Source organism: Ammospiza caudacuta, chromosome 4 (genome assembly GCF_027887145.1).
Source record: "Ammospiza caudacuta isolate bAmmCau1 chromosome 4, bAmmCau1.pri, whole genome shotgun sequence".
NCBI lineage: Eukaryota > Metazoa > Chordata > Aves > Passeriformes > Passerellidae > Ammospiza > Ammospiza caudacuta.
In genome coordinates this window covers 46,015,973-46,032,659 of record NC_080596.1, presented here as the reverse complement: position 1 = coordinate 46,032,659, position 16,687 = coordinate 46,015,973, and the positions used below count along the sequence as shown (strand labels likewise).

At 40.3% G+C, this 16,687-nt stretch overlaps 1 protein-coding gene across 2 annotated transcripts in view; it reads left to right on the top strand.

The window, feature by feature from the left end:
- Positions 1-4,685: 4,685 nt before the first annotated feature.
- The window catches only part of CFAP97 (cilia and flagella associated protein 97), a 29,615-nt gene continuing 17,613 nt past the window's right edge, over positions 4,686-16,687 (top strand). The window contains exons 1-3 of one of the 2 annotated variants that reach the window (XM_058803649.1): positions 4,686-4,892; positions 13,475-14,347; positions 14,437-14,508. In XM_058803649.1, coding sequence (XP_058659632.1) covers positions 13,495-14,347; positions 14,437-14,508 — 925 coding nt within the window. In that variant the 5' untranslated portion in view covers positions 4,686-4,892; positions 13,475-13,494. Of the gene's footprint in view, positions 4,893-4,935; positions 5,118-13,474; positions 14,348-14,436; positions 14,509-16,687 lie in introns of those variants that run through there. The other variant, XM_058803650.1, reaches the window with a different exon arrangement.

Here is a 16,687-nt window from a genome sequence, read left to right as displayed (position 1 = left end):
TACCAAAGTGGATTTACAAGCATTTACTAATGGGCTTCATTTTAAGAACTGATAGCTGTAAACTCTATAGAAGTGTTTAGAGATAGAAGTATACTGGTAAGCAGCTGGTAAGATTCCCACTGTTCTGTCCGTTGAGGTGTAAAAGGAAAACCCAAAGCCCTGAATTTTACTTTTTAAACACAGTTATTGTTGCAGAGGTTGGAGTAGTGATTTATTTATTCATGCTCTCTAAAAAAGTTATTTCTGTCAAATGAACTCTACTAGCCAATCAATGCTCTGATCTTGTGAGTTTTTACATTTCCTCATAACTTCTACGGTGCAATAAAGCACCATTGATAAAACCAGACACCAAACTTCCCTGAGCTTCTGCAATGCTAAGCAAGGCAGGAAACTAAGCATGAAGAGTGCAGGTGTCCAAAAGTCTGTTATAGCCCTGGAGCAGCACTTGTAATAGGGAATTGCATGTCAGCTCATGGTTTAGGACTGTGATGGAAATGGGCACAGAACAGCATGGAGCTAGTCAGGATTCTGGGTTACAACAAATATTTTACTCCATCACAATATTTTCTAAGCCCTTTCTAACCTAACTCACAGTGTCTGATGGGCTGGTGTCCATATATACCTGCCTGTGTGTATTAGAGGTTTGCATATTAGAGGTTTGCATTTGTATTTCCTCTCAAAATCACAAAAAGTGGTTATGAAGTGATTTTAGGGCTCCTGTTGGAGCGAGAGGAGACACTGATCCTTAATCTGATCCAAAATTCTTACTGTAACTTAGTTCTTAGTAAGATAAAATATATAATTCTATTACAGTTTGTTCTATTTAGTGGATATTAAATTGCACAAAATCCTTTTAAATGCTAGTTCAGACAATTCACAGAGTATCCAAAATTGATTATTTAAGTAACATGTCTAATGTGATTAAAGATAAAAATCATCAAATCATAATAGTGAAAATGCTATTGCAATGGCAGTCCTTTCCCATGTGAATTACTATGTGGTAAAACATCCTGATGATGCACTGAAGGGCTTTGGGACCATGTTTTTTTTCAACACATAAGACCATTAAAACCAGCAGAGATTTTTGCAGAGTCTGAAAGCTTTTGGATAAGGCCCAACATGCCAGAAGGTTTCTTATAAAGTTATTTTATTCTCATCAGGTGGAAAATAGAAAACAAATATCCATCTCCCAGCACACACTTTACTCATCAAAGATGTCAGAATATCCAGGACTTTGGACTGAGTTCAAGATCTACTCTGGGATCTTAATAAAGATCCACACAAGAAACCAGACAGAGACCTACTGCAAATGCATTCAGGAAACTGCCTGGGCCACCGTCAAAGCTACTTAAGGCAATTGAATTTTTAAATTAACCTGAAGCAAAGCATACAGTGTTGATAGTCCTGTGTAAACAGAGAGTATTTTCTTACAGTATTAATTCTCAGAAGTGGAGAGGAAGATAAAAAAAAACAAACCTACCTGCAATAACAATTTAGTCCTGCAGTGCTTATGCACAAAGCCACTTTTTGTCTGAATGAGTAATCCCACCTATTTTAGCTAGGATTTACACATCATATCCTGAATTAGATATGTCTAAATCAACTCAAGTGTGTATCCATAGAGCTAGAAGAAGATTTGATTCTTTTTCTTTTAGCTCTTAGTAAGTTTCTATGACTTTTCAACCTAAGGTACAATTCCTAATATTTTGGATGATATCCTAGCTCTACTGAAGTTAATAGCAATTTTCAAGTTTTCCTCAGTGTTATTTGAACCTCCCCTTTTGTACTTTAAAAATTACTTTTCTGTACAAAAGGACTTCAATGAGGTCAATTTTGTGAACTGGGGATTACTATAGGCTCCTTCTGTAACTGTTTACTCAGTCATAGAACTAGTTTATAAGAGATTCAAATTCCTCAAATTCTTCTTATCCAAGCATTACTGCAAATATCTTTCTTAGAGAGATATGACAATTACTTATTTTAAAAGATAAATGATGTCTGATTTGGGGGAGGATTCAGCATCTTCACTATTTTCCTTTGAGCTAGAAGTATCATTTATCTTTGTAACATACCCTAGAAAAAACCTCACTGATTTGAACAGTTTTGCAGCAGCCTTTAGTGACAATTGTTCAACTTCCACCTTCACAGTACTGCAAACTTCAATGAATTTGCACTTTCAAACATTTAGGCAAGATTAAAATAAATACTTTTCCTGTGGGCTTTTTCACATTTGATTTCTGTTTTGTCAGCCTTTCTAGCTCTCCCATTGCTGTAAAAGGACTAAAACAAGTTATGACGTCTCAATTAAAACAAATAAAAAAGTTGCATTATAGGCAAAAAAAGAGGTCTGTATAGTGCTTATGTAGCTTATATTTTAGCATACTTACAATTTTGAATTAATTACATGCTTTTTTGTAACTGCTGTGGTGCTGCATTGCAGTTACAGTCATACTAGAAGTTTATAGAAATTTCTAATGTTCAGAGCACAAAACCCAGAACTGCTTGTGAACTTGTAAACCTGGTGATAAACCAGGAAAACCTGCATAACTAACACTGTTAGAAGCAATCATAGGAATCCTAGAGCAAGAGAAATGGAAATTGGACGTTATACTTCTCAGTATCTTAAATGTACAAAATATGTAAGTTGCTCTAATATTAGCTGATTTAAATTTTTGCTACACCTTTTAAGACAGTGGTGTTGTATTTTGCATATTCGCAGTCAGGAACTTGACACACAGGAGAAAAATGACAAAAGCACCCACTCAGTGTCCAATGTAAGGAACCTAAGACCTCACATGGTGAGGTCAGCAAAGGCTCAGCATTTTGTAGCATGTTTTCCAAGTATGCTTTCCATTTATTTAAGTTGCAGTTGTCATTATTCAACATTTCAACAGTGAACTGGGAGAGGTGCCAGAAAAATAAGAGGGAAACACATGACAAGTATAAAAATTTAGTCAATGTAGTTTGCAGAACCTCCATTAAACACTGTGTAGCACAAGTAGGACTTGACTCTGGTTAACTTAGATGTGTTCAGTTGTATTATTCGAGAGAGTTCTTTCTTTTCTTGTAGTGTTCTGACACATTTGCTACATATATGTATAAAAATGTGTGTGTGTGTATGCACACATACATCCATACATATGTGCCTCTGTGTGTGTGCCAAGTGAAAAGAAAATAAAATATAATAGGAATAGGACAAGAGACACAATAGTTGATTTGGCTGCACAGCCCTGATTTAATTCAAAATTCAGTTTGCTCAGCAAAAAATGTGATCATGTCATTAAATCTCTTTCCTGCTGAATAATGGGGCCAAAGTAAAGCTGAATTTTTTATTTTGAATATGTGGATCAGTAATCTGGAAGTCTTTATTTTCACATAATTCTTTCCTTCCTTTTTAAAAAGTAACTTTGCTATTATTAAGATATGATATTGCAGCTGATCTCTTTGAAAGAGCTGGAAGTTTCCCATCCTTACTCAGGAAACTACTGCTTTTCAGGGGCAGATCACCACAGGTAATCATCAGTTACCTACTCAGTGCCAGAAGTAAGGAAACTGCCAGCACATCAAACAGGAACGCCATTATCCCAACCCAAGGCACCACCACCACAATCTGGGGCACCATCAACTTGATATGGGACACTTATCCCAACATGGGAAACTGTCACCTCAGCATGGAGCTTCATTGCCTTAATCTGGGGCACTATGACCTCAACCTGTGATTCTGTCCCCTCACCCTGGAACCTCATGACCAAAATCTAGGGGCAATCACCTCAACTAAGGGCATTATTTCTTCAGCTTGGGGACCCACTGCATCTCAGTCTGGAGACCATGACTTAAATTAGGAGCACCATCACCTTGGAGGCCCATTGCTTCCACTCAGCATACCATTGTCTCAACCCAGAACCTCACTGCCTCAGCTTGAGGCACAATCAGCCGAGCACACAGATCCATCACCCCAGCCTGGAGCAACTTTGCTGTAACCTGGGGACCATCACCCCAACTTGGGGCACAGTCACCTCATCTTGGGGCCTTAAGGCCTTAGTAAGAGTCCCAGCTCTCTGCCTCATTCCCACGGAACAAATAAGGGCAGGAGGGGACTGATGTCTGCATCAGAAATATCTGATACAGACATCCTGGCCAGCAGGACTAGGAAAGGAATTCTCCCCCTGTACTTGGCATTGGTAAGGCCACTACCTGAGAACTGTGTCCAGTTCTGGACCTCTCAATTCAGGTAGGACATGAACCACTGGAGCAAGTTCAGAGAAGGGAAAATGAAGCTGGTGAAAGGTCTGGAGCACTGGCCTTAAGAGGAAGAGCTGAGGCAGCTGGGGTTGTTTAGCCTGGAAAAGAGGAGATTCCGGAGAGACCTTACGTCTCTCTAGAACCTGAAAGGAGGCTGTACCCAGGTGGGGATCGGCCTCTTCCCCCAGGCAGCCAGTGAGGACACAGTCTTAAACTGCGCCAGGGGACTCTTAGGTTGGACATGAGGAGGAATTTCTTCACATAAAGGGTGATCAGACACTGGAATAGGCTGGTCAGGGAGGTGGTGGACCCACGGACCCTGGAGGTGTTTCAGGAAAGACTCGACGCGTCACTTAGAGCCGTGATCTGGTTGACACGGTGGTGTTCGGGCAGAGGTTGGAGGTTCACAGATCCCCTCCAACCTCCTGGTTTCTGTGATTCTGTGGAGGGCCCGCGTCTGAGGGGCCCCTCCCCCGGGAGGTCCCGGCGCCCGGCTCCTTCCCGCCCCGCTGAGGCGCCGCCTCTCCCCGCCCGGCGGCGCGCGGGCCCGGCCGGCGCTGCGCAGGAGCGGGGCGGCAGCGAGGGAGCGGCCTCGGCGCTGCGCAGCTCCCGCCTCCCCGGCTCGCTCCTCGCTCTCTCTTCCCGTGCCTGTGAGTATCTGCCCGGCTGCCTGCGCGGTTACCACAACAAAGCCGGGAGCCAGGGGAGACACGGCAGCGGCCGCTGCTGCTGCTGCTTCCTCCCGGGGGTACCGGCCGGGTGCTGGGGCCTGCTGTGCCTCCTCGCCACGCAAGGTGCCGGGAGGGCGGTTGGGGGCGGTTTGGTACGACGGGCATGTTCCTTCCCCGTCTGCGGTAATTTTTTCCCCAAACAAGGTGGGAGACATGTTTTGTTCGTGTATACATATGCATTATTTTTAACCATTATATAATTTCAAAAATAATTTTGTTTTAATTAGCTGTGTGCCTGCTCGCGCCCCTGCCCGAGCGAGGCGCACGTAGGTGTCCCCCGAGCGCGTCGTGCGCGCTGCCTGTGCGGGGCTGGGCTGGCGTTGAGCTGCCCGAGTTTGGCCGTGCCGCCCTCAGACGTGCGCTCCGCCCCACCGGTGCCGTGCCTGCCCGCTGTGTTCCTCGGGGGGATCGGAAAAGAGGTGGGCGACTCCGTTCTGAGACACCGGGTGCCCTCGTTGTCGCCTCAGTTGTCGGCTTTGGGAGAGAGTTACGGTGCCCTTGAAGTTACCGGACTTTGGGAGACGCGTTGCAGTGATGCCCAGATAGAGTTCAGAGGGGTGTTTTGGTTGGGCTTAATTGGTGGGAATTAAGTCATTTGGAATGATTATTGCAAATAGCTTGCCTCGAGCGTGTTAATCATCGCCAGAGTCACGTTTCCACATTTTCCTCAGAGCTCACGTGTAACTCCCCCTGCCCAGCACAGGGCTGTGTTCTGCAGCAATGGCTCCCAAAGTGGGGCTGGCGTTTGGAAAGGTAACTAGCCACCAAATCTCTTTGCCCCTCTGGATTAGGTTGGAAATCACAAATAAGGTAGTTCTGAAACTGGGCTCCTGCAGCAGGGCGGAGTACTGAATTAATCTGAAAGAGTCAGTGAGATGCTGCAACAAAATGCAATATATGTTGTCTTTGTCAAACACTGGACATTTCTGGGGTTTTCATGGCATTTTAAAATGTAGTTCAGCAAGGCATATGGCACAACTTAATTTATAACATATAATCTTTAACATATAATATTTATGCCTGGTGCAAGTTTTTCCTTTCCAAACAGTTTTTTGAAAACTTGTTTAATTATAGTATGCAAAAACCTGCACATTTATAGTCTTACTATATAATAGAAATAAAAAAAATCTAGTGTTTGCATTTGGACATGTACATATTTTTAAATTGCGTGGTTAAAATTTCTATGCAGCATTCATAAAAACACCAGGACAAAAATGTGGGATGGAATGAATGTAATAGCAATAGCAGTGCTAAATTTCTTTTGTATCCCTGCTTTTGTCTGTAGTGAGGTGCTCAATATAGTGAATAGAATGCATTGTACACATTTTTGCTTCTTTGAAAAAGTAGTTAATCTCTCTTTTTTTAGATAGAAAGTAATTGCTGGAATTGTCAGTTGAGAGAGAACAAAGTTCCAGAAAGTTAAATTCTTCAGTGGAGTTAATTGAAGACTAAAATGAAGTTGTTGCTAAAAAACAAGTAAGCTTAAGAATGGGTTTGTGAAATAATTGGCATTTAAAAATAGAGATGTCAGAGCTTTGGACTCTTACTTCTGGAATGCTTCAAGTTCTTCCAACACTTCTTCCTGCTTTTTTTGTTTTTTTTTTTTTTCTGTAGTGCATATGTTGTTCTTCTGGTTTTCTAAACCTAGATAATACTCTAATGGTTTAGGATAACAACCAGAGAAAAGGACAAATAATTTGGGGACATTCTATTCCTTTTTTTGGAACTTAAAGCTGTTATGACCTACTGGGATTTTTGTTCTGATTTTGTGCTTGCCTGCTTTTAGAATGGCATTCAGAAGGTCCTGTGTTTGTTCATAAGACTTACATGGGCTCAGAGGGCCATCAGGACTGCTAAGCCCATTGAGACTTGGAATGCAGTTGGCTGATTGGAAGGCTCAACCCAGGAACACCTAAAAGTGCAAGTTTTGTAGGATGGGTAGCGTGTGGCCATCTGTGGCATAGGGAACAGGATCATCTACAAGCTTTTTAACATCTGTCCTTTCAGATGACTCAATATTACACCTGAAGCTTAGATGTAAGAATCCAAAAGCAAGGTGAATCCTAGGTGAGCCTAGGTACTCCCTAAATTCATGGGAGATAGTCAGACTGTTACCTTACTGCTTCCACCAGAGCTGTTTCTTACAGCTGTTTTATTCTTTGCTTCCTGATGTTATGTTTGACCAAGACATGGTGTAAAACATGATCTGTGTTCCTTGGCCGAGTTATTTTCCATGCAACAATTTCAACTGATGTTTAAGCCACAATTCAGTAATGAGTATTTCTGATTCTTGAGGTGTTTCATTGTAATAATAAACACTGGAATTCCAGGAAACCCATATTATGTTGAATTTAATAGACCCCTCTGTTTCAACATCTTACCTGCTTTTCCATGCTTGATATTTTCTCATCTGAAGAAAGGAGCAAGTCACAAAAATATAATGCAAGAGATTATCTCAAGAGGCTTTTACCTCATTTGCCTCTTACATGCATTCTGAGGAAACAGAAGTATATTTAGACTCTTCCCAAGTGATATTTTTTGAAGCTGCTCTTTCTATACTGATTTAGTGACTGAATTTCTATGTTTTCTCCTGCTCATCTGTACCAGGCAGTGCTTGTTCCTCTTATATAGAAATATATTCACTGAAAATTAAAAATTGCATCTTATTTTCAGTGGTTGTTGAGAATGTAATTGTTACATCTATAAAACTGGATATGTGTGTTTTAAACTGTGATAATAAGCACATCTTGTGATGGAGTGCCTTAGCAGGGAAATTCTTCCAGAAACTCAGGTCTGTTTGATGTGTGTTGAAGCACATCTATGCAAACAGTTAAAGGAAATGCTAATGACACGCCTATTTGTCTAGTCAGGTCACTTAGCACACTAGATTTATAATGTTAGAAGCATGGAAAACATTTGTAGTTTAATGGGCATTTTTGTTGTGGGAGACAGTTCACATGTTGTGCCACTTGGTAGAGATGGCCTGGCATTCAGAAATATGCAGTGGTTTATCTGCTGTGGTTTACCTCCATCAGTAGTTTGTGGTGTACTTGATTCCTTTATGGTCCTGCCATCTGTTTCAGGACTGGCAGATGTAACTCCAGCCCTTACGTGGCAGGTATGCTGAAGCTTTGCTTTAATAAGAGCAGTTGTTTTCCTTTTTCTTGCATGCAGTTTTGAGCTGCTGTGCCAGACTCTTACCCTTCAGTTGTGGATATCCTGGTTGAGTACATGTGGCCCCCAAATTTAAATCTTGATATCAGACAGAAATACTCTTCATAGATATGTACCAGTATAGAAGGAGTGGGAAAACAAAGCTGGACCTTTACTTTGCTCTTCACCATTGATACCTGGCAGTAGAGTCTGTCCTTTTCTGGGCTTTTTGTACCTGTTCTCTATTATCAATTATCTCTATTATCTATATATTATGGGTCACTTTTGGGAAAGATCAATAACAATGACCAGTTTTTCCCTAGCAGCTTGCTGCCTGCTAGTCTTTGAGGTAGCTGGAGTTGGGACTCTTCCAGGTAGCGAGAAATTGTATGGCAGCAGCCCCAAGAGACTTCAGTGTGGGTGGTGTCACTTGTGCTTGTACAAGTGGAAGACCTTCCAGAAGCTATTGCTACTTTTATCAACCAACATATGATTTGTTGTCTACATTTTTTATTGTAATTGTAAGCTACTTCTTTTCTGCCTGGGTTTAGAGGGTGTGCAAGTAATTTTCTTGGGATTCTCCGCAATGAGTGAGTAGCCATGGTCTATTTGGACAGACCTGGTGGCCATCATCACTCCCATCATTTAACTTCAGTGTTCTCTGACCCAGCCTTTCTGCTCAAGAGGTCAAAAGGTGACCTTTGCTGAAGAGCCTGAAGAGCAAATATTTAATGTGTTTCTATGAGCGAAGTCTGGAGCTACAGATACACACCTCTCCACATTATTGCAGCTTCTCACAGTAGAGGAATGGCTCATTTCTGGCTCAAGAGGAAATATTTTTTATTTTTTCCCCCCTCATTTCTGCCTGTTCTCTCTCCTCCTTGCCTTGTACATCAACTTGAAAGGCTTTGCCCAGCAGCTATGTGCTTGTGTGCTTTCATTTGCTCTAACTATGGTGGCAATTGACTGTGAAGAAGATTTAGTGGATAACTTCAGGGTTTAACAAGTTTAACTCAAATCTTTCACTGGGTACTTTATGTACTTTGTAAGTGTTAGTTTCTGACATTGAAAAATGTTTTCAAAAGGCAGGATATGTTGAAACACAAACCCACATCTAAGTCTGTATCTTCAATTCATGACTTTTCATGTACCATCCCACCTTTGTAGAAGAGACTTCAAATTGCAGTCATCCTAATGGGCTGCTCTTAGGCATTGCCTACAAATATATTTCAGGTAGCGCTGTAGTTGGCAGGTTTGCAGCTGGAGGGGGAAAACACTCAATATGCTTTATGTGATTAGTGTCTTGATCTGTTTTTTGAGATGGAGGAGGATGTCAGAATGCTGCTTGTTGCTTGGGTAGTGCAGAGCAGGCTACAGCAGCTCCTGACCCGTGCAGGGGCCGTGTGGTCTTTGTTCTCACTGGGGAGGGTGTGGGTGTGCTCTCGGTAGGTGGTCAGACTCTGTGTGTCAGCCCTCTGGTGGGAAAGTGTGGGTCTCTAAAGCCCTGAAAGTCAGACTGCACATTCACCCTGGCTGCTTAGCCTCTGCTTTCTGATCTTAAATGGGTCAAGCTTGAAGGGATTAAAAAGTGGTATAAGCTAGTTCTTCCTAAACTAGGAAGAGCTGCAGTCAGGAAGAGACAAAGACAAAAGGGTGGGCTTGGCTGTGGTAATGAGTGATTGTTACTGTTGCAAGGGAAATGGGTGAGAGGTAGAGAATTACATAGGGAGAAGAAATATTACAGTAAAAAAAATCTGGCAAATATTTAATGGCCAGGCTGCTCTTTGGAGTTGATCATGCTTGTTGTTAGAGGGTTTCATGGCAGAAAGCCACAAAAAGCATGTGGCTTTTTTATTTTTTTGTAAATAAACACAGCAGTCAGTAAAATTAGCAGTTAATGGTAAGTATTTGGCTGTAATGGCAGCTTCTTTGGGATTCCAGAGTATCACTTTTTGACTCTGTGTTTTAAAAACAGGCAACACAACAGAACTCTGTATTTCTCACTGAAGTAAAATTACACTCTGTGTTGTATATAAATGTGAAATTGTAAACAGAACCAATTTATTGATTTAAGTAGCTTTATCAGCAAAGTTACCTCTTCTGTATTGCATCACCTTGGCAAATTCCAGCTCTGTTGCAGACACTCTCGATGCAGGAGTGGAATAGGATCTAAGAATACTATCTCTTTGTTTATTTCATCTTGTTTGTTTTTATTTTAAATTAAACAATTAAATTAATTAAAAAATTAATTAGTCTTAAGTTTGTGAATGATTGACAGTGAGAGACATGTCATGTTGGTTTTCCATTAAGATGAAGGCTAAAGTTGGTAGGAACTTACACCAGAGGAGTGGAATATGCATTTGTCAGTGGAATGACTGCTGCTCCTTGGGCAGGGCCAGGCTGCTAAACGATCTCTCCTGCCCTGGTGGTTGCTGTCTGCAAAGCAGTTGTGTCTCAGTTTTCCTAGGAAACAGCCCACTGGCAGGTGGGCTGTTCCTGAATCATGTAGAGTGGGAAGATATGTGCTCCCTGGCTGGCATTAATAGAAAGGAATGTACAAGCTTGTTGCTATCTTTTATCACCTTTTGCCAGCTCTACACTGCCCTTTTGTCTTGAGTTAAATCCCATCCTCACATCAGAGGCTGTTCAGAAGGGTCATTTGAGAAGTGCTGTGACTAGGCATTATAGCTGATGAGATACTGTTTGTTCAGTCTCCTTTGCAGGCATAGCATTACATGAACTAAAAATACATGGATGTGGTTGCATCTCAACAAAATGTTGTATTTTAGGCTATACTAAAGTTTTCAGCTATATTAAGTTATCCTAGTTTGTCTGCACCCACCTGCAAACCTTTTTGCCTTAGCCCCTTATGCCCTTATGTATACAACAGTACTAACATTATTTCAAATCTGTGTTTGAGACACGTGAAGTACACCACATGCCTGCTTTTACCAATCACTTGTAATATTTCTAGTTATGAGCTGGAGAGATGCTAGTTCCTTAAGTAATAAAAGCCTTTCATAATGGAAAATAAACTATTTTATTTTAAAATTCTGCTTCCTAATTTTCTTCATAGAATTGGCTAATTTTCTTCATAGAATACTTGCTAAATAAATATTTTTGGTCTATACTTAACAGGTTGTGTTCCCTTCTGGTTTAGATTACATGAGGTAGAAAATTAAATTTAAATAATGTGTTACTCTTCTGATTGTTTTTTATTTTTCTATTGTGCATGGTTTTATATATTAGCATGTATTATCCTTTTAGGAAGCTGCTTGAGAAAAACTTTCAGGAATTCACACCGTAGTTGCACATGTCAGGCTATACAAGCTGCCTGAAGCCAGGTGTCACAAGAAGTGACACAAAGGGTGGAACCAATAGCCCAGCTGTAGTGCACCTGCACCAGTGCACACAGGATGGGTGAAAGCCAGGAGGAGCCAGAAGCTGTGGTGCTGTGGGAAAACCATGATGTAGTTGCCATCAGGAAACGTGGTGGGGTGATTGTCATGGCTGCAGTGGTGCAACGGATGCTTGTAAGCTCCTCAGAAGGAACATGCAGGGAAGGAGAGGTGGTGGGGTGACCCTCTGTGTTAGGGGTGTGTCGGCTGCGTAGAGCTCAAGGACAGTGATGGTATGGCTGAGTGCCTGTGAGTGAGAGCCAGGGACAGGGCCAGTAAGGCAGTCGGTCCGAGGGGTGTCTGTAAAGGAGCACCCTGCCAGGATGGAGAGGCAGATGAAGTATTCTGTAAGCAGCAGGATGGTGTTTCATGGTGGCTAGTGCCTGTTCTTGTGTGAGACTTTAACTTGCTGGATATCTGCATTCCCAGAAGTGTTTTACTCCTTTGTTTTGTTGCTCTTTGAAGAGTAAGGTGCTTTAGAGAGTTATCTTTGTGGTCCTGAAAATTGATCTCTGCTTCTGTTGCCTAGTAGTGTTTCCAGTTTTATGCAACATCTAACTATAATAAGTCTCTTTTCAGTTCTTTGGCATTGTGATTCTTAAAACCATAGGAGATTGCAGACTTTGGTTTTATGTTGTGATTTGAGGAGTGTATTTTCAATTCCTCTAAGCCAGTATTATTTGAGAAGTGGCAGAATATCTGAGTGACCTTTAAAAACTCTGTATTTTGAAGACATTTTAGCTAGAACCTTTCCTGGAAATTCCTTTTTTCCACCTTCGTTTGCCATGGCAACAAACTGTATGTGGTTTAAGGGAGACCATCCATCCTGTAAAATATTCTGGTTCTCTGGCCTTGCATGGTTGTTTCCACTGTCATCATGTTTGATTTTCTTGGGTTTAAAGAATGTTACATATTTATTGATTGTAGCTTACTAAATTATTTCAACACTGAAATCTGTTGTAAAGAGTAGGAGAAAAGTGCCTCTGGCTCGATGGGACTGGTAGTCTTTGATACTGGCTGATTTTGCTTGGTTGTGGGGTGTTGAGATTTTTTTATTTTAACTATATGTGTATTACTAATGAGTGGAAACTTTTGTATCCTCCTGCCACATGCATAAGATCACACACCATAAAATTCTGTAAGAACTAGGACATAATAGGAGCAGATTTGTAGAACATAATGGTTAACACTGAAGTCCTGATGTCTGCAATATTATGTATTTGGACTAGCCATGATCTGGTCCCATGGCCTGAATGGTAACTTCTGTTTTAAATGCGCTGGTTTCATGCCTGGATCACCCTTTTTAAAGTCTAGGTTCATTTGAAAGAATTAAGTTTCCCTACTGTACTGTGGAGTGTGAGTTGCAGCAAAGCAAGCTCCTTGTCCAAACTAAAACATGAACACTGACACACCCACAATCTGTCAATTTAACCTTGGAGCCATGGATCTTTCAATGTAAATTGAAATTTCTCCTAATTTTAAGTACTGAACGTCTGCAGTGTGTATGGCTGTGTCAGCCAAGATGGTGACATACTAACAAGGTTTACAATATAAAATTCCAACTAATGATAGCTCATTAAGTGGCTCTAGCTTCAAATGGCTCTACCTTAAAGGGAAAAAATAAGACATGTTAATTGCTTGTTTGTAATAGTTAAGGTTTTTTAGCCACTAAGGGTGTTTGACAAATTTGCTTAGAAGTAATAGTTTGGAAATTGTGATGGGTTGGCTAAAGTAAAGCTGTCTGGTCTAACATATGAGCTGTGTGCAATAAGGTGGCACTAAATTTTTTCACTGAGCTCACTATGAAATTATCTTTAGCAACTTCATGAAATTAATTGCAGAATTATAGATTACTAGAGCTAAAAGAGTGAAGAGCAAAACTCTTATACTAAAAGTGTATTTGGGTCTGTTTTTGCACAAATAATTGGAAATGTTTTCTGATGCTTGCAGGTGACACGTCATATTTTGTTATGGACCATTTTGAAGACATATCAGATGGTGAAGTGGATCATGCCTTCTTTGACAGCGACTTTGAGGAAGAGAAAAAGAAAGCTGAAGAAAATGGTGAACATGTAGAGAAAGGAAGTACAAAGGCAGCTCTTGCAGACACTGATTTGGTTTCTAATTCAAAGGATGAAAAGTATTGTGAGGAGGAAAGTGAAGAAAAGCAGATAGATTTACAAAGGGGTCAGTCCCCAGAAAATAGCAACGGTCCTGATGAAGAAGCTCCCTCTTTGACAGTTTCTCCACTTGCAGAGAATGCAGGTACATCTGGAGCAACACCTGCAGCAAATAGAGGAGCAGAGGAGATTGTTCCGGCTGGAATTCCTAAAATAGTTAAAGAAGGTGAAGAAGATTATTATACAGATGAAGAAGACAGTAGTGATGATGGCAAAAAACAGGTTAGACCAAAGTCAGCTAAGCAACCAAACACAAAAAAGGCTAGCAAAAAATATAGTATCAGCTCCTCCTCCTCTTCCTCCTCCTCCTCGTCCTCATCATCATCATCCTCAAGCTCAGATACAGATGGTTCTGACACAGATTCTGATAGCTGTTTATCAGATTTATCTCATTCTTCCCCAAAAAGGAATGCTTGTAGAAATGCTCTTCTGTCTCCAAAACAAAAATTCAAGTCAGCAATGAAATTAGCAGAAGGAAAACCAAAGCTTGGTGATGACCTGGAGGAGTCTGAAGACACAGTGACTGACGTAACACCTCTGTCAACTCCAGACATCAGTCCTATCCAGTCCTTTGAATTTGTAGCATCAAATGATAAGAAATTAAAAGTAAAGAGACAGGAAAATGTGAACCAAGAATTATATGGTAATTTGGAGAATTTAAGTACAACACTAAGTGTGTAAAACCTATGGGGCTGGCAAATTCAATCTTGTATCTGTATTTTTTTTCATTAGATTCCGAGTTTGATCGCAGATATAGTCGAAAAGTATTGCATGATGCCATGGACCTGAATCAGCTTCTGAAAGGTGATTTTTAAATTTTATTTTTACTAAATACAGCATCTGCCACTTGTTGAGAACAGCTGGGTTCTAATACACAGAGAGAGTGGGATTCTCATACACCATGTGTATTTTTAAAACTGATTGCTGTTTAAGTGGTGTTGATCTAATTCTTGGAATTCTTCTCTGTGTAATAGTACTGATTCTGCAGTAGAGAAAAGAACCATGCATTGGTTTGCATATACCCAGATGTAAGATACACAGACAGGGCGAATCTAAAAAAGGTCTGATATATTAATAAATTGGGCAATGAAACTGCACATGGGTCTTAAGGTGTACTGGACTATGGCACAATTTAATATCTAAATTAAAGCATCAGCCTTTCTGTTGAAAGGCTGGATCATCATCCACCAAGACTGAAAGACAATCAAAATTTCATTGCATTATAAATGGTATTCATATACTTAAACTTCTAGTACCTTTTTGATAATTAAGCAGGAGTATTTGAAGTTCTTTTCTGAGCTAGGTGTCTGACTTCTAAAATACCATAGGTTGAGTAAAGGTGTTTTAAAAAGAAAAATAGCAGATAATCTTTACTTAAACTCGAGTGGTTGCTTCTGGCTAATAGACTTTCAAAATCTTAATAATGAAGCCTAAGAAAATTTGCAATCTCTTTGCCTGCACTCATTGCAAACCTTTATTATGTGGGTTAAGAATGCTATGGATGATCTCAGGTGCACATTTTAAGGTCTACATGGTGCTTTTGCATTTGTTTTCATGCCTCAGAGTTTTCAGTACTAAAATGTGTGGAATAAAAAAGGCTTGAATCAAGAAATCTTCTGATCTCAAGTGAGGAAAGCCTCTTGCAGTTTAGGTCTGGTACATTCCAAGCCAGGTTTGCTGTGTTGAAGTAAGCCTGGCACGACTACAACTGCATGTGTTGTGTTTCTTCACTTTGCACCTTGCCAGACTGAGCTTCTAGTGAAGAAGGATTTAGAATGTGTTGTACACTTAGTTTAACTTGCCTATGAGTTAGAACTGAGGATTTTACTTGTATGGAAATTCTTCTGATGATAAGAAAAGCAACACTAGCAATCAAGAAAGGTAGAGCTTTTTCTCATCCCTGACAGTCCTTGTGCTTCATTCTTTCATACTAGAAACAATTCCAACCAGTTGTCAAAACATGATGTCAGAAGAATTGTTGCTAGGCAATTGAAATTATGATGTCCTTTGTCCGTATTTGTTCCCCATTAGCAAGAAGCTATTTAATAACCAGTGATTACCAATGGATTCATCTCATCCCTGAAACAAATGGATATTATTGCTCAGAGTAGGTATTCTCAGAGATGAATCTCCTTTGGGGAGAGGAACAGAGTTTTCAGTTTTTTATCAAAACTGAAAACCAGTTCTGAGTAGAGTTCATATATGGTCTAGCAGCTAATGTTCCTGATTAATGTGTATATTACTCCCAAGTGCCTCTCTAAATCAGCAAGCACAACATAGCTTAATTAGTTTGCGCATTTTGAAGTTTAAATGGGGCAGAATTATTAATGGTGGAAAGTAACTAGTCTGGGAAAATAGGAGCTAATCTTATTCTGAGTTATTGCTTGCAGATTTTTTTGTACACATTAGGGGGGAAACAAGTGCAAATAATTTTCTCCCGCCCACCAGTCTCCATTAAATGTTCATCAGAACTGCATAGGCATAAATGTTGCTTCAAGTGAGAACACTGCAAGCCCAGACCTGAGTGCATGAAAAAAACTTAAATAATCCTTATTTGGTTTTAAAGCATAATATTCTTCCAGTACTTTATACTGATGAAGCATTTTATTTAATTTTTTTTCAAATATTCTTGTAATATAGCGGGACCCAAGCATTTACAGCAGTTATACAAGTTTAATTTCCCAAAGTCCCCAGACACTTGGAAAAATTTCCATGTGATCTGTTACTATGTTGTTTCTATGGGGCACACAGTAATGAATTTTGTATGATTATTCACATCATCAGTGCATACATTTGGGAGCTCTGGAATCTCTTCTATTAAAAAAAGAATTGCAAGAACAAAAAATTTGTTTCTTTGAACAAATTTCTTTTTGCAAGAAAGAAACTTGTTCAAAGAACAAGTTTTGGACTAGCACAAGAGTCTGGTTATTAGAGGCAGCAAGGTGGTTTGTATCTTAAAGCAGAATTAATTTGAAGCGTTTAG